Below are 24,655 nucleotides of genomic sequence, written 5' to 3'. Positions count from 1 at the left end.
AAAATCACCTTCCACATTATATTTTGCTTAATTGCATGTAAAAATGAAATAAATTCTTTTTAAAGGAATATTAATTTGTCATAGATTCACTTTTCAGATGATTTAATTTAAAACCAAGTCCAATCCATGGTCTGTTTTATGCATCATGGAATTGCTGGCTGGCTCACACCCATGTGCTGGTTCCTGATCACGTGATGCCCCTAAGTGAGCTATTGTACTTTGTGGTAATAAGTAGTCTCTGAGCTGGAAAAGAGAAGCAGAATGCATGGAGAAGCATTTCAAACAAAGGAATAATTTTATGCTTCAATTATTAATAACTGAAAGTTATTTAGAAAGCTTCATTGGAGAAAATTCTGAGGAACAGAAGAATGAAATGGTTAGGTCTGTTCAGGTTGATATACGAGCCTGATTGCAGTGAACATCTCTCATTCTAGTGTCTCAGAGGTGGAAGCAGGAGGATCAGGAGTTCAAGGCCACCCTCAATCACCTAGCAAGTCTTTTTTATTTTTTGTTTATTTATTTGTATAAATCTGTTGACAATAAACTCTTAAGTTTTCTTTCTTCTGAGTTTTCCTTGATTTCCCTTTTATTCCTGAAGGGTACTTTTGCTGGGTATACAATTTCAAGCAAACTGTTCTTTCAGTGCATATAAAATGTACCACTTATTCTGTCCAGCACAGTTTATTATGTGACTTTTGTTTGTTGTCTTTATATATATGAATTCACCATGTACCTCATGTACCTCTCTCAACCTGCCAAGTGCTGGGATTACATGGGTAGGCTACTGTAATGTGGCCATTCTTTATTTGTATAAAATCGAAGTTATCTTTTCAAAACTTACGTTTTGGGAGAATTACCAGTGAAGTCATGTATGACTGAAGCTTCATTTTGGAAAAGTCTTCTACAGGTTGTTTCCCCTTAGTAGATACAGTTATAAGTGTTTTGTTATAGTTTTTATTTATGTTTTTTATAAATTGTAGTTTTTGTTTATAGTTATTGGAGATCAAACAAGGACTTATTCACAGCTCGTGTGTTTTCTTGAAAGCTTTTGGAGTTTATATATTTCACAGACTTTTCCCCGTTCATCTTATCGTCAGATATATTGCATGAAGTTGCTAATGACATTATCATTATCTTCTTAAAACCTGTAAAATCTATAGTGATATTACTAGTGTCCTTTCTGATATAAGTTATTTAGTTTTGGGATTTTTGTTGTTTTTGTTTTGCCTCAGTGGAATTAAAACCCTGTATGAGTGTTTTTTCATTGTACTTTGCCCTAAGCCCTAATCGCTACAGTAGCTCTTTCCTCCCTAATCAGTCTGGCTAGAGGTTTATAAGCTTCACTGTACTTTCATTGGTTTTTCCTCTCTATGTTTCTATTTCATTTACCTTTATTCTTCTTTTTCTTGGTTTCTTTGGTGGAGCTAAGCTAATTGACACCTGGCCTTTGTTCTTTTCAGATAGAGAGGCTAAGTGACCCATATGTCCTTGCTGTATCATTGTTCTAACTGTAAATTATATGGTTCCCCCCATTTCATTGAAAAATACTATTTTTTTTTGAGCTGTGAGATATTTAGAACTGTTACTCATATGCAAATTGTTGGGAGTTTGCAAAAATACCCTTTTCTTCTTAGTTTCTTAATCTGGTTGTGGTTAGCAAGTATATTTCATATTACTTTTAAATTTATTGGGCATTGTTTTATAGCCTTAGATATTAATATCTAGAATATGATTACATGTATAATTGAAAAATGCACTTCTTCAGTTGCCAAAGCCTGGATTTTGGTTTACTTTCCATGTCAGTGACACATCTCCATTGCCCAGAGCCGTGTGTGGCACATGGTTGTGCCCGAGGACATTTCTGTTGAGCTCATGTGTGCATGCGTGCACATGTCAGTGACACATCTCCATTGCCCAGAGCCGTGTCTGGCACATGGTCGTGCCCGAGGACATTTCTATTGAGCTCATGTGTGCACACGTGCGCATGTGTATGTGCTTTAAACATTTAACTCAAAAGACTTGAGCTGAGTGCTGTTCACAGGTCAAGGAAAGAATGTCTCAAATTCTTGAGTGGTCTTCATGAGACAAGCTAGGATAGACTTTGCTAGCTTATTACTTTTTAATTGAGTATGTACACATGCATATGAACACGGGTGAGTACAGCTATGTAAGACCCGTGGTGGATTTGTGGATGTCAAAGGACAGTTTTATGAGGTCACTGATTGTCACATTCTTCCATTCTGAGTCAAGATTTCTCTTTCTTCATCCCCTGTGCTACGTGCTCTAGACTAACTGGCCTCTGAACTTCCTGGAGACTCTGCTGCCTCTATTCTAGAGAGTGAACTCGGGTTGTTAGGCCTGCATGGCAAGCATTTTTAAAGCCTTTGAGCTGCCCTTCTTGGTTTTGCCTTTGTTTGATCTTTGGATTTTTGAAAGTCATGTATCCAAGGCTGGCCTTGAACTCCTGATCTTCCTGCCTTCACCATCTCCCCACCAAGTACTATGATTATAGTGTCCCAGCAGATCTTAGGTTCCCTTTCCAAAGAAAATTTCAAGAGAAAGGAACTAAAAGATGTTTTTAAGATTAGAAACTGCGCAGAAATTTTATGTCAAAGCAGAATTATTTCTTTGGCTATTAAAAGTTGAATGTGCTTAGGAATCATAAATTGGAAATATAAGGCAGGAGAAATGACTCAGTTGGTAAGGACCTGAATTTGATCTCTAGAACATCCATTTAGGAAAAAAAAATAGCCAGTCTTAGAGCCCTACATGTCTGTTTCCAATATTTGTGAGGTGGAGACCTATGGACCCCCAAGATTTCTGGCCCACCAGCTGAGCATATACTTGATGGGTTCCATGCCAAGGTGTTTTGAGACTTGCAAGGTTGTCCTCTGGCTTCCACATGTGCATGCGTATCCCTTAGGCATCTGTACACAAGCATGCATGCCCATGCAAAAGTAAGAAGAAGCAAAGGCCTACAGAATTAGAGTGGAGATGCTCATTAGCAAAAGTAAGCTGTAAGGCTAGGAGTCTTAGCTCAGTGGCAGAATGTTTGCTTAGCTTGTGGAAGACCCCACATTTGATCTTCAGCACCATGAAAAATAAACATATTAAAAAATGAAACATGATCCACATACCTACTCCTTTCCTTTTGAGTCAGGTGTTTTAAAGGTGAACCCATGAAATTTTGTATATTTGCATTTTATCCAAGTGATACTGGAAACCAGCATATTTTCAAGTATAAGTTTAATTTGGCTACATATTTATTGTAAAAGTATGAAATTATAGGTACCAGGACAAAACTAATTGAAAATCATAGAGCTGTACCAAAATAATGACTAATACAGTATTTGAACCTGTGACTCAGTTCACAAACTGTATCCTACAAATCATAAACTAATTAATTTACTTAAAATTTAGTCCTTGTGAATTTGACATTAAGGAAAATTTTAAAGTAGTTGGAGATGACCCAGTAAGTAAAAGTGCATAAAGCCACCAGACAATCTGAGTTCAATTCCCCCCTCCCCACTCCTAGACTCACACGGTGGAAGGAAAGAATCAGTTCTGGAACATTGTTCTCCACATATACAGTGCCATATCCTTGCCCCTCTAGACATACATGAGTGAATAAATACAGTTTAAAAGTTTTTAAGAAGAGGAAGGGGAGGAGAACTTGAGGGCACGGGATAGTCTAGATGGAGGAAGGACAGAGATGAGAGCAAGGAAAGAGATATTTTGATTGAGGGAGCCAATATGAAGCTAGCAAGAAATCTGGCACTAGAAAAATTCCCAGGAATCCACAATGATGACCCCAGCTAAGACCCTAAGCAGTAAAGGAGAGGGGGCCCGAACTGGCCTTGCCCTGTAGTCCGATTGATGAATATCTTAAACATCACCATAGAACTTTCATCCAGCAACTGATGGAAACAGAGGCAGAGACACATCATCAGAGCACTGGACTGAGCTCCCAAAGTCCAGTTGAAGAATGGGAGGAGTGAGAATATGAACAAAAAGGTCAAGTCCATGATGGGTTCATCCACTGAAACAGTCTGCCTGAGCTAATGGAAGCTCACCAACTCCAGCCAGACAGGCGAGGAAGCAGCATGGGCCCAAACTAGACTCTCTGAATGTGGGTGACAGTTGTATGGCTGGGGCAGCCTGCGGTACCATTGGCAGGGGCACCAGAATTTATCCCTACTGCTTGTACTGGCTTTTGGGGAACCTATTCTCTTTGAGCGGATACCTTGCTCTGCCTAGATATGGTAGGGAGGGCATTGGACCTTCCCCAAAGCAATGTGCCTTACCTTCTCTGAGGAGTAGATGGGAGTAAGGAGGGAGAGTAGGTGAAGGAAATGGAATGAGGGGAAGGAGTGGGAAGCGGGACTGGTTTGTAAAATGAAAAATGATAGTTTGTTTTCTTTTAAAAAAATAAAATATTTACAGAGAAAAAATTTAGGTAGCTTTGGAAACCTATTGGGTAAAGCTTACGTGCAAATCCTGTTGGGGAAGCTTTTAAAATGACTTTAAAACATCATGTCATATTTTTTAAATAAAATCTTTAGCCACTTGTAAGTTCTTTCTTACTGGTGAGTGTTATAAACACCATGATACAGGTACTTGTTTTCCCTGCCATTATATTGCCAAGTCTCACATTTAGGAATGGTCAGTAGATTTTTGTTAAATGAAAAAATGGGAGCTGGGAAGTGTCGATCAGTTTGTAGACGGCTTACCTGGCATGCACAAAGCCCTGGGTTTCCCTGTGAACATTGCATAATAGGTGTGGTATCACATGGCTGTAATCCCAGTACTCAGAAGGTGGAGGCAGGAGGATCGGGAGTTTAAGCCCCCCTCCCCCCTTTGACTACATGAGAGGTGTTTCAGTAGTTAAGAGCACTGGCTGCTCATCCAGAGAACGCAGGTTCAATTCCCATCACCTACCTAGCTCACAACCATCTGTAATTGCAGCCCCAGGGGTTCTGTTGCCTTCTGGTGGCCTCTGTAGGCCAGGTACACAGTGGTGCACAGGCATACACGTGGCCACAGCACCCATACACATAAAATAATAAAGTTTTAAAAATTAAGGAAAAAAATACTAGCATACTACATTGCTATTTATGGCACCTTTGTTTGTTTGTTTATTGTGTAGACAATGTGCTGCCTACATATATGTCTGCATGATAAAAGAGGGCACCAGATCTCATTATAGATGGTTATGAGCTACCATGTGGTTGCTGGGAATTGAACTCAGGACCGCTGGAAGAGCAGCCAGTGTTCCTATGTCTCTAGCCCAAGGTTTTTTTGTTTTATTTTTGTTTTAAGAGAAGAGCCATTAAACTTCTTTGTTATTTGGGTCCACTTAATTTATTACTGAAAAGCACACCAGGTTTAAATGTGCAAGATAAAATGGCTCTGGAGACCTTCTATCAGACTCTGTCTAAAAGTGTAAGACTTTGATAAATTAGGTCTCACTTTTAATAATGTGTATTCCTTGTGTTTAGTATTTTAAATGAATCTTAATCGAATTCTTCCTTTGCTTCATTGTTTTACTATCTAAAACCTACTCTGGGCTGTAGCTCTGTGGTAGTGCCCCTTCTTAGCATGCTTGAGGACCTGTAGTCAGTCTCCAAAGCCCCACTACTACCCAATAACCTTAGGAACACACTAGAATTCAGATCTCCAGTCTAGGAGAGTGGTTTTGAGTTCTTTGTCCACTGCATTGTTTTAAGGCTCCTGGGTCAAATCTGGGGTACTTGATACCTTGTGATCACAGAGTAAGCTGCACTCTGTGTGCAATCACAGAGACCACAGCAGCTCCTTTAATAACCAGAGCATGCTATTTCCCCTCTCTATCCTCAGAGAACTCGCTTGTAAAATAAGGGTAATGATGGTACTTGTTTCTTAGGGCAGCACAGAGCATGCAGCTGCATTACCAAGTGCTGCTGCTGTAAGAGTGTTTTCCGGTTGTTCTCGCAGTTTCTTTCCGATTGTGACCAAAAGACATTTCCTGACCATGGAAGGGGTTTTTTGGTTTTTCATCTTTCCCTCCCTCCTTAGCAGTTTTCAGATCTTTGGGGTGGTATTTGGAGATTTAGTAAAGATTTACAAAGAAGAATGGTTCCTGGCTCTTTCCACTGATAGATCTGACAGCCTTCAGAGTACTCTTGGGGATAGCATATGTGTACATTGAAGGAGTAACATTCTCTGAAAACTTTGAGTACAGAAAACTTCCAGCTCACAAGGGTTCAAGTTGTAAATATTGCATATATATATATAATACAAAACTGATATGGTACTGCGTCTCAGCTCTCCGTAGAGCTGTGTGTGATCACGAGGATGGAAAGCGGTAACGCTGCTGCTGTACTGTGCTGCTGGGCTGATATGCACCACTGTGCCTGCTGGGAATCCACACTCAGGTCCTGTGCTCGAGGAGCCTAGTCCAGGGCTTAGTATCCCATGGGAAATAAATACATGGTTGGAAAACACGCAGCATCTGCCCTGAGCCGATCCCCTTAGTCAGCTGATTTACAGTTTGATCAGTAGGGTCCACAAAACTCTGATGAGTTTTTGAAGAAAATGGAAAGACCATTTGCATAATGAGACTGAGATAAGACTTGCCTTTTGCTAACCGAACATTTGCATAGCGTGATCAAAAGTCATGGTCATCATGTTCTCCATGGATGAATTAGCCATTTTTTTGTTGCTGGACAGAATACCTGAGGGAACAAAGGGAAGGTGTGTCTGGCTCCCAGTCTGAGGGATTTGAGTCCTCGGGTCAGCTGGCTCCATTGCTTTGGGGCTGAGGTAAGGTAGCAGATCAAGGCAGCCAGGCAAGGGCGAGAGGCTGTTGGCTGCATGGGACAGAAAGCAAAGATGGAAGGGTCCCCACACACCTTTCTAAGACGTGGCATTCAGGCACACCCATACCTCTACTAGGTCTCACATCCCTCGTGGCGATGCAGTTACCTTTCTGCTGTGCCTCCAGCTGCAGACCCTCCAAGCCTTCAACAGGGAGCCTGGGGCAGATGCTTTCCCTGACCATCTTCGAAATAGCCACGTGCTGTTGCTTTTCAAGCCAGGCTCCTATGGGAGTGTTGATAAATCAGCTAACATTGCTGACTTTTAAAGTCTTGACCTTTTTTGTGTATGCATGCCACTACTGTTCTGTGAGGTAAAATGAGAAGCACATGTTTTGCTGTACTCTGAAGCAGCGCTGTGAGACCCAGAAAAGCACTGGGTGATGGATTGCATGCTCAGGGATGCCTTTTTCAGAAAATACTATTTTTATTTGAAAGAATGACTGACAAACTGCTCATTCACGACTATTTGATTTTTGTATCCTTGAAAAACAGAAGATTAATTACCAATGGTAAAATTTTTGCTTTTGAACAAAAATGGAAAATCTCTGATCTGCCACTTTGAACTTGAGATTCTCCAGTATTTCTGAAGTCTTTTCTGAAGAGTTAGGGCTGGTATTAGGGTAATATTTTTAAACATTATATCATTATATGTTATGTTAACATGTGTAAGATCTGTATAATTCAAGAAATAATTTACCAAATGAACAATTTTTATATACTATTAAAATTATTAAGAGCTAAGAGAAGCAAAGTTTGTAAGGACAAGGTGAGCCACTAGATTCTGATGGAATAAAATTTAAACTCATGGTTTCAGATTCTACACTGCAGCAAACCTGTGAGAAACCAATTTTTGTAGATTCTCTGCCTCCATTGGTTGTCAGTACTCTTCTGTCACGCCAGAAGAGTCACCAATGGTGATACCTCAGAGTACTTACTGAGTGTGGAATCTGAAACCATACTGGCTCTTTAAAAACTGTAAATAAGAGCTTGAATGTGATTTTCATTTGTATTGACATTCATAATCCCGTAGAATTTTCACACTGGCCAGGACTGTGTCACCCAGCTTTGTTACACAGTCTTTGCCTGGAAGGCAAGTTAAAAGTACATGCAGCACAAAACCCTACCTGTTTCCAAAGGAAAATAGGTGTTGGGTTAGCAACAAAATACGCTACAAACATACTTCCATCATTTTACTTTATTGCTAAAGTGTTCCTTGTCATCTGTATTTTTAAAAAGTCTTTATAATCTTTACAGTTTGATAACTTGAAAATAGAATTTTCTACCTTTATTTAAAATGCAAGTTGAAAATGGTTAGTAGTTTATGACTCCAGTTGACATCAGCGAATAGAGCTTTACTAAGTGGAGAGCAGCAAACCTTCTTACGTGGCACAGGGAAAGGAGGATCCTGATTTGCTGAGCCAGCCAATATTATGCTTTCTGAATTCTGACTTCTGTATTTTTGAGAAGTAGCTCGGTCAGCTGAGAAGTAACTATTCAAGCCACACAAAGCACACTTTAGAAGTAGACCTTGAGATCTTGAACTACTTATGGTTATCTGCTATATTTCCTTCTCCTCTATTTTTATCATGGAAAAAAGGTTTCTAATCCATTAACATTTATATTATTCATTTCATCTTTATATTCTTTCTGAAAGTTTCCATTTATGATATGGTCAATATACAATAATGCATTTGTATATGCTTTGCATACAGGTAAACATATGTCTCTAAGAAAGTGTTTTTACAACTTTTATGGATATTAACATATAAAATAATAGGATATTTCCTGCCTAGACACTATTACTGGAATATATACTCAATTTTCACAAACTTTGTGTCCAAATATTATTCAAGACAAAAGTTTCTAGTGTGAAGAGCTGACCTGTAGCTATTTTGACTATGTGCCAATCATCATCATGTTTTGTTTCCTTTTAATAGTTCCTGATTATGGTATTTCCAAGAACCTTAATAAAAATTTATTTAGTTCTTTTAAACTTTATTAATTCACAGGCAAACCGAAAAGCAGTTTGTACATTCCATAGTATATCCTACTTGTCTGTCTGTCCTGGAGTGGTAAAAAGGCTATGGATGTACATGATCCTTAGCAGGAGTGCACGCCACTGGTGCTTTGTAATTAAAAACTTCCTGTCTATGGGGAAGAGATACCAAGTGTGGCTAATTGCAAAGTCCCAATCTGTACACTTGCTGGTACGGAGGGAAGAGTGGCTGGATGCTGTCCTACTTCAAATGGCAAGCGCTGCCTGCATTCACTCCTCTGGAGACTCACCAGCTGCACTTCCATATTGACACTTTACCCCAGTCACACCTTCCCCTTTAGTTTTGGCTACATCCATTGTGATAAGGACAACATAAAACATTTATGTCTCCAGATCTTTTGATACATTTTTTTCAAAGACAAATACCCTGGTAATCATTGTACGCATTTATGACTCATCACCAGGCATAAATATTAGTTATATTCGAGTGTAATAAAAGATTAGCCAATAACCTTTAAAGGTTGTCCTGGCTGGTGAATAGATGAAAATGATAAGTTATTCTATCATATTGGTATTTTACTGAGTGTTTTTACTAATGACAGTAAAACTTTTGGAGGTATTTGGGAGTTGTAAATGTATAAATTAGGAATTGCAGGAAAGTGACTGCCGCTTGATGCTCTGCAGCCCTCAAATGTGGTAAGCGCCCACCCAAGGGCATGCTTAGACTTGGTTGGTAATTACAATTGAGCTGTAAAATATTTTGACAGTTTCCAACTGTTGTGTACATGTTAGTCATTTGGTGGCAAATGCAATTTGGTTAGGGTTTGGGTTTTTTTTTTCTTGGGTTGGGGCATATTTAATTAAGACTTGAATTGCATAGTATTTCACAGTAAGCATTAATAAAATGTTTTGTTACTCCGTGCTACTTTTATATTTTATCCAAGACAGAGAAAAACCTTTTCTTTAAAAACCCTGCATAGTAAGTGGAACTTGCCGTGGTTCTGTTTTTCTTTTCAGGCCTTTACTTGTTGAGTCTCCATGGGTAGCTTGAGCACAGGGTTTGACTTCCTTAAGTAGCTGTATTCAGTGGCCAAAAAATGAGAGTCGCTCATGACAGACCTACAACTAGAAAAGATTGTTCCGGTGGATTTTTATTTTTATGAGATTTTAAACCTTTTTAAATAATAATAAAGACAAGACAGTAAGACAGTTCAAGAAAGAGAACGTCCAACTTTTTAATTCAAGCGTTGTCTGTATAGATAGAAGAGTGTGGCTAGAGCCATTCCAGACCCCTCGGTGAAGCATAGAGCTACTGGGTGAATAATGCTTTATGAAGATTCAGAGCCAGATTATAGTGGGAAGGTCTGTGCCTTCATCCACATATCCAGGAGGAAAGCGTGGCACTTGCTTACTTGAAAAACCTGTTATTAAAGATGGCTGTTGTCTCCACAGGCATTTTCTTCAGGCATTTTCTTCTTTCTGTTTTGTTTGATTTTTTTTTATCATGTGTCTGTCAATTTATCTAAGGATTCTTAGAGAAATCAGGAATTTAGTGAAACTACTAGGTCTTCAACTTTTGTAGTGTCCCTTTTCATAAATGCATGAAAGTGGTACCAAATGATACCTGAATAAGTTTTTGCTGTATCAAGTTAGTATTATTTTACCAAAGGCTCAGTGTTGGGAAATTCATTATATAAGTTATATTCATTTGTGGCTAAAATCTATGTATTTCATAAACAAAAAGACTGAAATACAGTTAAAATTAGAGGACTACTCATGTTTCAGCGATGTCCCTACACTTGTGCATGAACTGGCAACACGAAGTGGACTTAGTGGGTTTAAAGAGAGTCCCTAAAGTCAGGAGGGAAAAGTGGTGGTGGATTAGCAGGGACAAACTGACTGGCTAGACTAGCTGAATCTTTGAACTCTGAGTTCAAGTGAGTGAGCCTGTCTGAATCTATAAGATTGAGGACATTACCTGACATAAACTTCTGGCCCCCATATGCATGCACACATATGCATATACACCTATATACATGTGAACATGCACAACACATACAATCACATGCAGAATATTTAAAAAACAAGTATTTTTAAACCGTAGTCTAACTTTGTGCCCTAAGGAAGTAGAAAAGGAAGAACAATCCCAGAGTCAAAGGGAATAGAGTTTAGAGCAAAGATGAGCTAAATGAGAGCAAAAAAACTTGGAGAAACTTAACCCAAAAGTTGATTCTTTTAATACATGAGCAAAATTGGCAAACTTTAACTATATGCATGGAGTAGGGGAAGAGAAGGCTCAAATTACTAAAATCAGAAAAAATAGTGGGTCTTGCTACCCACTTAGCAGACATTTAGAGAATTACAAGAGTGTTGAGCAGTCACACACCAACAAATTGGGTGACTTAGATGAAATAGACAGAAACAGTAGCTACCAAAGCTAAACCAGTGGAAGTAGAAAATGTGAACAGATCTCTAAACGGACTCAGTAATCAAACATCTCCCAACAAGCTGTGTGTGATGGCTTACACTTTTGTGACGACCCTAGCACTCTGAAACTGAGGCGAAGGGCATTGATTCCGAGGCCAGTCCATGGGACACAGTAAGACCATGGGTGGGGCTGGCGGTGGGGAGAATAGCCTCTAGCAACAAAAATGGTTTCACAGCCATTCTATCAAATATCCTAAGAAGTAACACCATTTTTTCTCAAAATTTTCTGAAGACTTGAGGGAACACACTCCTTGATTCATTGTATGAGGCCAGCATTGCCCTACTAACCACACAAACAAACCTATAGATCATCATTGCTTTTTTTGAATATTGTAAAACCATCAACAAAAATATTAATAAACTGGATTGTGCAACATTTTAAAAGACTGCACCGTGGACAAGTAAGCTTTTACTAGAATGCAACATAAATCAGTCGATGTCGTGTGCTGTATTGATTCGTTGTAGGAATTAAGACAGGTGGCTATCTGAAATAATGCAGAAATGGCATTTGACATTGACTCTTGCATAGTAATATTCAACAGAGTAGGGTTCAAAAGAAGCCCTCAAACATAATAATAGTCACACTATGAAAAGCTCAGGGATACTGTCATATTGCATAGATAAAGAATGATTTTGTGCTGGGCGGTGGTGGTGCACCCCTTTAATCCCAGCACTTGGGGAGGCAGAGGCCTCAGATCTCTGAGTTCAAGGCCAACCAGAGCTGTTACACAGAGAAACCCTGTTTCAAAAAAACCAAAAAAAAAAAAAGTTTTTTTTTTTTCTGTAGTCACAAAAAGGCAAGGATGTCCACTCTTGGAACTTGTCTTTCATGTAGAACTTGAAATCTTGGCTAGTGTAGTTACACAAGAAAAAGAAAAATTGTCAAAATCTAAAAGGATGTGTAAAATTGTTTGAATTGATGGGAGCATACACGTACCAAGCAGTAAAGATTCCAATAAATTCAGTAAAACAGTAAGTGATAAGGTCAACAACGACAACAGCAAATCATTTGCGTTTCTGAGTACTGACACTGAACAATCAGAAAAAGAAAGTAAGAATAATTCTTACAGTAGCATCAAAAAGAGATAAATGCTTAGAAATAAACTTAACTAGGACTGGGGTGAGGCTCAGTTGGTGGGATGCCCACCTCGCAAGCTGCCACTCCGGGTTTGACCCCAGTACTGCACAAACCTGAATATGATGGCATAGGCTGTAATTCTAGCACTTGAGAGGGGGGGACAGGAGGGCAGAAATTCAAGGTTATTGTTGACTTCAAGTCCAACCTGGGACTTCCTAAGATCCCATGTCCAAAAGGAACAAGAGAAAGAAAAAAGAAATTTATAAATTAACCAAGAAGTTGAAAGACTGCCCAACTGAAAACTAGAAAGAATTTTTGAAAGGAATTACGTTACAAACTGGAACGATATCCCACGTCCGTGCTTTTGAAAATAATATTGTTATGATGCCTAAGATGTAAACACAACTCAAAGTAATCTACAGATTTAATGTAATCATCAAAATCCCAATTACATTTTTTTACAAAAAGAGAAGAAACACACCATCTTAATGGTCAAACGGAATGCCAGAGTACCAGTAATAGTTTTTTTTTAAAAAAAAATCCTGATAAAAATTAAAAAACAAATATATTTCCCAACTTCCAAACTTACTGCAGAAGTTTCAGTTATTAAAAGCATGGTATATTAAATTACCAGAAACAAACACCTTATATAGGACGAGGCCAGCGCCTTTTACAGGGGAGTCAAGATTCTTCAGAGAGAAGAGCCACCTTTTCAACAAATACTTTTGGAAAAGTGAGCATTATACATAAAACAATGAAGGAGGACTGTTACCCAACCTCCTATGACTAATAGGCAAAAGCCTAAATTTTAGAACTGAAAGCAAAAAAAAAAAAAATCTTAGAAGAAAACATGGGGCAGAAGGTTCACAGCCCTGGATCACTGGGAAAGGTTTCTCTTGATTATTACTCAGAAGTTAGAGACAGCAACAACCAATATAGGCAGAATTGAGTACAAGAGAATTTTAAACTTTTAAGAGTCAAAACAGACAGTGAAATGGCTACCTACAAAGAAGGAGGAAAGATTTGCAAATAATACATATAATAAGGAAGTAACCTCTACATGTATAAGAACTCCTACACAAGAAAAGTAAAACAACCCAGTTAGAAATGTACAAAGGATTTGAATGCGCCTTCTCCGCTACATACAGATGGCCAGTTGTTCTATGAAGATAGTCATCATCACTATTTATTAGGGAATGCAAATCAAAGTCACAATGAGAAACACACCCCACACACATTAAAATTTCTACACTGTTTTAAGATGTGTTAGGCATTGGCAAGCAAGGGAACAAAAATTCAGAGCCCTATGCACTCCTGGAGTGCAGAGCCTGGGTGTTCAGTGCCATTGGTCTGATCCCCGGCGACCCACATAGGCACACATGCTGCCGGGGTGTGTGGAAGGCAGGAAATGGGTAGCTGTTGCTTAACAGGCATCGAGTTTTTCAGTTTTGCAAAATGAGAAGACTTCTGGGGATGAATAGTTGTTATGAACATGCCATTGATGAACGTAAAACCCTGAATCTATACACTTATTAAAAGGCTAAAATGATAAATATTAGTCTATATGTATTTTACCATAAGAGTAATATTAGAGTCATTGGGACTCCCAAAGAGTACTTGTTTATATTAATATTTGAAAATAAAAATTGAATAATTAGAAATATATTCATTCAAAATTACAGTAATAAACTACTTATATATAAATATATTACTAAACGCTATATTTTTGTAGCATAACTGTATCTTCCAAACCAAATATTTCGTGAGAAGGGTGACATTTTTACTCCCATTTGTTTCACATCTGTCTGACTTATCATTGTTCCACTGCTCTGCTTTGGAATAATTGTTAGATGTCTGTTAAAAACTTTCCAATTTTAGAAAAAAATTTAAAAGCAGAAAGCTTTTAAAAATATGTTAATGTAACTGTAACTTGGCAGTATTCTTTCAATCTCACCACGAATCTTAGGGTTATCTAGTAGCATTATAAGACTTCACTTGTATTATAGGAGCAAAGCAAGTGCCAGGGAGGGCTGTGGCTTAAGTTGGTAGAGTGCTTGCCTTGGTTGCACGATTCTTGCAGTCTGTCTGTAGCGTGTATATACTGGTGTAACCACACCGCTAACTCCAACTCTCTGATAAGGCAGGAGGATAAGGAGTTCAAGGCCTGTACTCCCCACTTAGTGGGCCAGAGCCCTTAGTTAAAAGAGCGGGGGGGGGGGGGCAGAGGTGAGGAGGAGAAGGAGGAGAGCAGAAGAAATGAGGAAGAGGAGAGAGATGAAGTGATGTCACTTTGGAGAAGCAGGAGAGGGAGATGGGGACAGAGATACCCAAATAATACAGATGCAGATGTTCTTGTTCTCACCATTGCTGTTATTCTCGGCTTACCAAATGCTGAAATCATATCTAGCCAATGTTCTTTAACCATGATCTGCAGTAATTGAGGAAAGTCTCCAAGAATCCTCACATAAAGATCAAATTCCCCATCAGCTTTAGCAATAATCGTGCATATTTTACCGAACTGGGCTTCATTAGTTCTTTTCTAGTTCTTATCTAAAATCTAAAGTCCAACAGAATGGGCAGAGGTTTTTACAAGGTCCTCTTGAGTTTTGAGCAGATTACTTTTCATTTATGTGTTGGTTTGCTTTAGTCCTGCTAAGACCAGGTTTTGCTATGTTGCCCAGGATGGTCTGATTCATGATCTCTTATTTTAGCCCCTGGAGCAGCAAAATTGTGAGGCAGCTGCCTGGGGATTTATTACAACAATTAATTTAACATATATAGGGCAGTGATCTAAGTTCTGAAGAAGTTAACTAAGACCTTGGCTAGTTTCAAGAAATGCCTAACGTCTGCCGAGGTCTTACAGCTGCATTATCTTGGAATGTGAGATAGAGCCTGGCATTTGGTGTGGAGATACTTTGGTGTAGATGCATATATTTCCTGTGTGGCCTGAGTTTCCTTGGATAGTGAGAGAGAGCCTGGCATTTGGTGTGGAGATACTTTAGTGTAGATGCATATATTTCCTGTGTGGCCTGAGTTTCCTCGACTGTATTTTGGAAACAGCCATCACTATCTCCATGGGCTTGTGAGACATATGTAGCTATGTATTTGATACTCAGCATGTACTCTATGAACACATTAAGAAGATGCTCTATTGAGAATCAGACATAATGTAGTCAGAAACACCACACCACGTAAGAGCCATGGAAAATCATAGTGTAGTCAAAGAAGAGCCATATAGGAGACACAAAAAATCGAAAGAACATTGAAAGGGGCTCCTGCCTACTGACGGGGAATTAGGTTGAGATTTTGTGCAAATGACAGTTGAGTTGAATCCTTAAGGAAGCATGTGGCATTGTCACAGTTGTGTGTATGACAGCAGTTATTCTTAAGTAGAAGTGATGATCTGTATGACAGTCTGGAGATGGGGAAGCTGTGGTTTAGGCAGGAAAGCATCGGGAGTTAGAGAATGGTGAATTGTACTAGTAAATACTCTTTGCATGTCTGGTTTTTAGTGTGCATATGTGGTGGTATCATTTTGTATATGTCAAGAGCCACCAGAGATGTTTTAGATGTGTTGTAAGAACACTGTGCTTTGATAATGGGTCAGGAAAGGGAGAGTCTGCAACAAGGAAGACTACGGCAAAAAAGAATTAGATTACAAGATTACAAAAGATCACAGCCATAACATGAATAATTGCCCTTCAGTTAGCTAGTGAGAAATGATATGTAAAGGAAGAATTTAAAATGATTCTGAGGTTGAAATCCATACAGTTGGGATAATAGTAGTATTATTTTCAAACACAATGGAAATGAGCAGGTTGCAAGGAAAAATTCTGATTTTAAACATACTGAGTTCAAATTTTACATGGCAGGAAGGACAGCCAGCCAGAAATGTCATCTTGAGCTAGTTGGAACAGTAAACATGCATTTGGGAGTCATCCGCAAGGGAGTGATAGTGGAATCCTGAGAGCAAATGAGTCCGAGTGTGGCTAGGAAGAAAACCATCCAGAGAAATCCCAACGGAATGTGTAGCCGTCGCCGTGGAGGAAGCAGAGACTGCAGAAGAGGGAGAAGCTGTACAAGAGAGTAGAGCAGAAAGAAATGGGACTACAGTTATTCATAGCTACTAAAACTCCCAATCTCCTGAGTGCAGCAGCTGGTGAAAGTCAGGGACAACTCTCCAGCTCTTCTGACCTTAGGGCCAGCTCTCCCACCCGCCAGTCACTTCATTTTCATAAACAAATTCATGGCCTTTGAAGGTAGAAAGGAGCGTCAAAAAAAGAAAAAAACCTTCTGTGCTGATGGTGCGTGGTGACGGTCTGGTGCTGATGCTGTGTGGTGATGATGTGCTGATGCTGTGATTGTGTGGTGCTGATGCTGTGTGGTGATGATCTGGTGCTGATGCTGTGTGGTGACGATGTGGTGCTGATGCTGTGTGGTGATGGTCTGGTACTATTCTGTGTCTTAACAATACTGATTATTTACTGGGCACTAGGAATTAATCTGGAAACTTAAGATAGTTTAGTAGACAAGGCAAATTGGAAGTCTTGACTTAAAAGAGTTTTCTTTTAGTACAGCCAGACAAGCCATAACTAGTAAGTATAATGTAAATATATAGACCACAAGAAGATGGATGGATATTGTGGGAAATTAGAACAAGGTAGGAGGAGTCAGAAGTACTGTTGGAGTTGGATAATGGAGGTGGGATGTATTATAATGATGGTGACAGAAGATGTAAGCTGAGAAGTTATATGGAAGGTTTTCATTCAAATATCTAAGAACACCAGGCAATAATAATGGAATAATGTCTGCAAAGGTTCTGTTACCATCATGGTGTTAAATATGTGGACAAAGGGAAGCATGTGCTTAATATTTGAATACATACGATGAACACTATTCAACGGTCACTCTCAGTAATAATTTGAAGATATTTTGACCATATCCAGAATATATACTGTTGTGTGCTATTGTCACCAAAATGTGCCTATTACTGATAATTAAAACTATTTCTATTATTGTTAAATTTATATAGGTAGGATGTTTTCATAAGGTTATCCTTGAGTTGTGCTGTGTTTTACACTTAACTCGGACTGATGTTTCCACGAGGTATTTTGCAGTACCTGAAGGCAGTTGCAGCCCTACAGTTTATGCTGCAGTTAGACTTCAAAGCATTATTTTTATCCAGTCTTACTTGTTTATGATTGCATTTAGGGAACCTGCTTTAGTATGTAAGGGCTGCACAGCTATTTAGCCTTCCCTATTCAAATATTTTAACATGATGTTTCCATCAAAGATACTCATGACTTGTTCTTACCAAACTTTAAAATGTTGCTTATCTACCTCGTTGTCAGGCAAATGCCATGGGCGAAAACTGAAGATAATAACTTAAGATTTATGTCTCACTCTCAGAGGCAACAATTGTCATGAATTGACAGCTTTGAAGGACCTGACTGACATCAAAGGTTTCAAATGATCTAGTTAGGTCAATTAATGTTAATTTTTATCTTCCATTAAGTTCTTTTAATGTCCCCTTCCCACCCTTTTTTTTTTCTTTCTTTCTTTCTTATATTCTAGCCAAGCCCAATACCAAGTCCTGTTCTGGGGCAAAAGCCAAATGCTAGTCAGTCCTTGCTTGCATGGTGCAAAGAAGTTACAAAAAACTACCGGGGTGTGAAAATCACTAACTTTACTACGTCGTGGAGAAATGGTTTATCTTTTTGTGCAATCTTACACCACTTTAGACCAGACTTAATGTAAGTAGAAATGTCATATTTTAAATAATGGGCATTATTAAAAGAAAATAGAATAATTTCTTAGCATGTATCCTAAAATACTTGACTAGCTCTGTGTTTGAACTATAGAACTTTCCTTTTTTTGAGAAGTATATGCCATGAAACCAATCTTTTTCTCAGTACCTAAAAATTATTTTTCTATTTTTTAAATTGATTTTTCTCTTTAATCTTATTAAAAACTGACTTTATTATGAAATTTTTATTAGTGTTCAAATAAGAGACAAGTAAGCCTGTAGCCCTTTGTATATTGTTAATAAGGGATTATCTCATGCTAAATTTCATTGTTAAAGCTAGTCTCTGTTCCTCTGCCTTAACTTCTCTTTTAGATGGGAAGCTTCAGGCAATGAAACATGTAATCACTGTTTATTTATTTATTTCTTCAATTTTCCACACTATTAGTTTTGTTGATTGAACCTCTATGAAATTGCTAGTTACCTTTTGATAATATCGAATATCAAAATTTTATATTCAGTTTGTTTTAGTTATTTTTTATCAAATATTATATATACTCATTGTGCCATTTTCTCCCTCAGTGACTACAAGTCTCTGAATCCTCAAGATATTAAAGAAAACAATAAAAAGGTAAGAAATGCCGGGGAGGGCATAGTTTCAGTTTTGACTTCGCTGCAAGTTTTTATTAATTTGAGAAAGGCAGTGGTGTTGGATGAGGTCATAACTGCAATTTACAGAGGTGAACTGCTTTCTGCAGTTTAAGTCCTATGCATAGGTTGTCATGGACTGTAAGGATCCCAATGCAAGGCAGACATCGGAGTCCGTGCATGCTCGTCATTACCTGTTAAGTATTTCTTAACCCATATTGCTTTTAGTGCAACATTTAGCTTGAAAAATATATCCAAGGCTTTCATAACTATTATGTAATTTTAGAAAAATATTTTAGGAGATGAAAGCAGGAACCTAAGGGATAAGCAGAAAAAAATACACAGGCTTGTAAATGCAAAGCAATGATAAACAATGGCTCTTTTACTTCCTAGTTAAACATACATAGTTTTCATATATAATTATTAGATCAGAACTTCCTAACTGAGGATATTGATCCCATCAGCCTCAGAGAGGCTGCATGGAGATTTGCTGGAGCCTCGTGGGCCAGCTGACTATGGCTAAGGCTGATGAATTTGTTTATCTTGTGTGCAGTATAGTATATGTAATTTTCAGTGTGCGGAGAAAGCAATATCAAGGTCTGCTCACAATACATGCTCAGTGTTTGTATTGAATTGAATTTCTCAACTGAAAGCCAGTGTCATTGTTATCTTAGAATAGGCATTTTTAACCTGTAGATTCTATCTTTAAGTCTATCTGCAGATAGGATTCAGCAAGTCCTTGAATGTAGAATTCAGCAAGTCCTTGGACACAGTTGAAGGAAAACATATGTTTTATACTATATTGTGTAATAATTCTGTGACTAAACTTGTGTTTTTTCTTCAGTTGTGAAGCTCGTGACAAGTTACAGTTGTGTTAGCCATGCCAAAGGTTTTGTTTCCTGTATAAATCATATATATTCATATTTTACTACAATTTTTGGAGATCTCTGCAAACGACACTTTAGAACTTCTTCAAATTCTTCATATCTGACTGGACATGGTAGCACACTCCCACTATGCTAGCACTTCTGGGCTGGAGTGGGATTAGTTCAAGGTCCTTGGTCAGCCTGGGCTACATGAAATTGTGTGCACATGTGTGCATATTCACACATACATTAATTAATGTGTTAATTAAAACACATTTTACTGTTTCCCAAATTCAGTTTTGTATTTTAATGGTTGTACTTTTGGTATAACTGGCTCTTTTTACTTTGTGTGCTTTGTAGCTATAAAATGTTCTTCTCGGAAGGGAGTTCATTGCCGAAAGATCTCAGAGAGGAAGGTGGTAAATAACTACTGGTAGGGACCAAAAAATTAATATACTTTAAATCATTAAATTAGAGGAACTATCACTTTTTTAAATCTTACAATCTTGGTGGAAGTTTAATTAACAAGAATTTAAATCAAAGCAGATTTTTTGCTTGATGTGGGTTGTAGAGTTATAATACACTTAAAAGTGTCATTTTTTTTGTAAGTAGAAATATGCCACCCCAAAGGGGTAGTCTCTGAAAATTAGTCCCTATTCTTCATAGAGATTGCCTTTGGGGGCTAGGAATTTAACTAAGTGGAAGAAAGCTTGAAGGCACTGGGGTCACTCCCCAGCACTTTCTGGTAGACATTCTACAAGGTAAACCCATCTCATGAATTACTTAGATAATTTTAGAAAGCCTGTGTTTATGAAAGGGAAATGCCTTTTTTCTCATTAATTAAAGTATATCTGTGGAGGTGATATTTCTTTATCTTCCTTTTCCTGCTAAATGACATGCGGATGTCGGCATTGTAGAGTGAACTACTGACGGCCAGTCAGTGGTATCACACACCTGTAAGGCAGGAGAGCTCCTGCGCTCGTGAGTTCAACACTAGCTTGGGCACCAGAGCAAGACCCTATCCGTTAAATGATGATTACATTTTAAGTAGAGCTTTTCTTTACTATTCTAATTTTTGAAAAGGAAACATTGTTGATTTTGCCTAACTGTATGTATTTTTAATTATAAATGGAACTTCACTAAGGTTTAAGTAACATGGACTTACATGTGGATTTACACATTGCTGCCTAGGGAAGAATATTCCATTTACATGTTTTCTTGAGACAGGCAATGTATCTAAGTAAGTGTTTAGCATGGCTAGATGCCGGTTCAGTCCCCAAGTATCCAATAGCTCTTCCATGATAGTTAATCTTGATTTTTAATAAGGTTTTTTTTTTTTAAAGATTTATTTATTATGTATACAACATTCTGCCTCTGTGTATGCCCGCACGCCAGAAGAGGGCACCAGATCTCATTACAGATGGTTGTGAGCCACCATGTGGTTGCTGGGATTCGAACTCAGGACCTCTGGAAGAGCAGCCAGTGCTCTTAACCACTGAGCCATCTCTCCAGCCCTTTAATAAGGTTTTAAACACTGATTCTTTCCTTACACTATTCAGTACGTGTCCACATACATAGTTACAGTGTTATGTACGACACTGTGACGTCGACACTGAACATCTTAGGCACTACCTATATACTGTGTACTGTCCTGCTGTGCACGGTTCTCCGTGGTAAGCTTTGCTGTCAGTTGCAGGTAGAGTAGCCAAGAAGCAAAATCTTTGTCTTAAGTTCCACTCTCATTTGTAATATAATTGTCAGTGACTCTTCCTTAATGAACCAACACCTCGGAATAAACAAGACAATATCCTTTGAGAAAAACCTTGGCTGTTGAGCTGACCCCAGAGAGTCACATGCTGGGCAGAGAACGTCCTGTCATAAGTCATCCTCGGACCAGCACACACTCACTAGATATATGATGAAAGAGAAATAGATAGATAGATAGATAGATAGATAGATAGATAGATAGATAGATAGATAGATAGATAGATAGATAGATGATAGATAAGTGATTTTAAAAATATTTTTGAACAAACAAAATCGTCTTCCGTCTTCACACGCAATCACAACACGTGATTGACCATAGCAGAAGTTAACCTGTGGGAAAATTCTTTGGCAAAATTTTTATCTCATGCATAAGAAACCTGGTTTGTTTTAAGGTGCAATTAGTGTGCCTAAAATGAATTGCTGCATGGAGTAAAACACCAGCAGGAGTTTGCTCTCAAGGAAGCTGATCATTTTTTCAGGTCTGGAGAAAGAACTCAGTATCAGGGTGCTTAGCTGTGGCATCTGCACTGGACCAATATGTCGTGTTTCAGATAATTAGGAAATGTTCAGAGCACTGCCTGCGGTGCTTTTCCTGATGGCCTGCTGTTGATGTCTGTCAGTCAGGTAGTCAAGACACACAAGGAAGAAAATGACTTTAATTTTCTTAAAACATGTAAAAGAACAAACAAGTCTATACATGCACATCAACTGAGCCGCCTCTCCAGCAGATATTTTGAAGTATCTGTATTATAAAGCATTATTCTGTGGAAATTGAATAGGACTTAATAGCACAATTTATTTTTTATTTTCTTTCTTCACTTTTGTTAAAGCTGTAAGAAGAATACAGACTAAATTCAAAGGCATAAATTTACTATAAAAGCACAAAAATTCTTTTGATTGAATAATTTCCTAACACTTCTTTTAAGAGAAACATTAAGTGTGTTCTTAAATGCAGGTTGCTGTCAAGAATAGAGATTTTTAACATGTAAAAGCAATAGTGTGTGTGTAGGGTCTTTCCTTTCTGAAGTCTACCTAAACCTTCAGGGAGACTCTGAATGCTTCCTAGTGACAGTGCTGTTTCAAGGGGTTAGTTCAGGATAGCAATAATTAATTGTAAATTGAGAAACAGCTTTGGTTCTTCAAAACCAGAAAAACCTGATGTACCACAGGCGTTTAAAGGCTAACAAAATAATACAGCGCAGCCTCACAGGCCCAGCTACGTCGCAGTGTTCAGAGCCCTTCATCTTTTCCAGAACACAGGAAGGAAAATGAAGTCCCTGTGCTTGTTTGCAAACCATCCCTCAATGTGTGTTTGAAAGCATCTCTGCGCTTTAAGGTTAAATAGAATTTGTTTGTATTTCAAGCCAACAGTGTGAGTTAGTTCTCTGAACGCCATGCAGTGTTCTTCGCTGTACTTACGTGGTTGTGAAAAGGGACAGACAGGGATGATAGAAGCAGGGACATGCTATCCTAACATTTCTTCATACCTCAGAATAAAATTTTATTTGAAGACTTTTGTTTAGCACATGTTCTTGCTTAGATTATGCTCGTGGATAAATATGTTATTTAGTAGGATTTTCCCCTTTTCTCCTTTTTACTCATTTTTTTTTACTTGAAATTTGATTCTTTTCCTGTGGTATAGCAATTTTATGTACCCTACAATAACAAGAAGCTTTAGAATTTTGCTCTTTTTAAAATAGAGTCTGAGCTGCTCAGCATATCATGTTTGTTTGTCCCTTCTTCTCTTTGAAGGCTTATGATGGATTTGCCAGCATTGGAATTTCCCGTTTACTGGAACCTTCTGATATGGTTTTATTAGCAATCCCTGACAAACTGACTGTTATGACTTATCTCTATCAAATAAGGGCCCATTTTAGCGGTCAAGAGCTAAATGTGGTTCAGATAGAAGAAAACAGCAGTAAAAGCACATATAAAGTTGGAAATTATGAAACAGACACAAACAGTTCTGTCGATCAAGAAAAATTCTACGCGGAGCTGAGCGACCTGCAGCGGGAGCCCAAGCCGCAGCGGCCTGCCAGTGGGGCAGTGGATTTCCTGCCGCAGGACGACTCTGTGTTTGTCACTGATAGTGGAGTAGGAGAGTCCGAGAGTGAACACCAGACCCCAGATGACCACCTGAGTCCAAGCACAGCCTCCCCTTCCTGCCGCAGGACTAAAGGTGACACGGAGCCCCACAGGTCCCAGCAGAGCTCGGGAAGGACTTCAGGGTCCGATGACCCTGGGGTAAGTTCCAGTACAGATGCAGCCCAAGCACTGGTTTTGTCGGGCAAGAAGAGGCTCCTGAGAGCTGAGAACTTAGAATTGAGTGACCTACATGTCAGTGGTAAAAAGAAGGATGTGTCTCCACCCTCAATTTATGAGCAAAAGCCTCAGATTGTAAATACCAGCAGTGACTTGGAACAAGAGAAAATAGAGAATTCCAGACCTTTAGAATGCAGATCGGATGGTGAATCGGCTATCAAAAAGCCAGGTTTATCCCCTCCTTCTAAACTTGGATATTCATACAATAGAGATACAGACTTCACGAAAAAAATATGTACTTCTCTGAGGCAGTCAGAGTCTGATCCAGATGCGGACAGAAACACTTTAAATCATGCAGATCCCTCCACCAAAACAGTGCAGGTAAGTGGGCCACAGCGATGGGTATGTGTTTAGTAAACAGCTAGTCTGTCTTTTCTCTTCTTTTGTGTTGACAGAACACTGAAGGATATTATACAAGAATGAAAGTAAGGTCTCATTTATCGGAGAAAAGCAAAAAGAAAATACTACACCTGTTATATATTTAAAGTTTGTATTAGAATTTTGAAAGCCCAACTTTAAGGTTGAAGGACAAGGAATGCCAGCTTTTCAAATTGAAATGTCATTCCTAGGGATGGAGAAATGGTTCCGTAGTTAAGAGCCCTTGCTGCTCTCTCAGAGGACCCAAGTTCAGTTCCCAGCCCTATGTGGTGACCCTCAGCTTCCTGTAACTCTAATCCCAGGAAGTCTAACAGCCTCTGGCTTCTGCGCATGCCTTTCATTCATGCTGTATGCATAAATTCATACGGGCTCACATGTATGCACATATAAATAAATAAATGAAGCGTTTGGGGAAATGTCTCAGTGGTCAAGAGCACTGGCTGCTCTTCCAGAGGTCCTGAGTTCACATGGTGGCTCAGCCATCTATAGAGGGATCAGTTGTCCTCTTCTAGG

General features: G+C 38.7%; 1 protein-coding gene across 12 annotated transcripts in view; it reads left to right on the top strand.

Annotated features, from left to right (window-relative positions):
* The window catches only part of Ehbp1 (EH domain binding protein 1), a 255,213-nt gene that overhangs the window by 149,194 nt on the left and 81,364 nt on the right, over positions 1-24,655 (top strand). For all 12 annotated transcript variants that reach the window (XM_075944462.1, XM_075944460.1, XM_075944463.1 and 9 more), the window contains 3 exons: positions 17,993-18,171; positions 18,744-18,792; positions 23,195-24,085. In XM_075944462.1, the coding sequence (XP_075800577.1) occupies positions 17,993-18,171; positions 18,744-18,792; positions 23,195-24,085 (1,119 nt within the window). The remainder of the gene's footprint in view (positions 1-17,992; positions 18,172-18,743; positions 18,793-23,194; positions 24,086-24,655) is intronic.

Source organism: Microtus pennsylvanicus, chromosome 12 (genome assembly GCF_037038515.1).
Source record: "Microtus pennsylvanicus isolate mMicPen1 chromosome 12, mMicPen1.hap1, whole genome shotgun sequence".
NCBI lineage: Eukaryota > Metazoa > Chordata > Mammalia > Rodentia > Cricetidae > Microtus > Microtus pennsylvanicus.
This window is presented reverse-complemented; position numbering and strand designations above follow the sequence as displayed.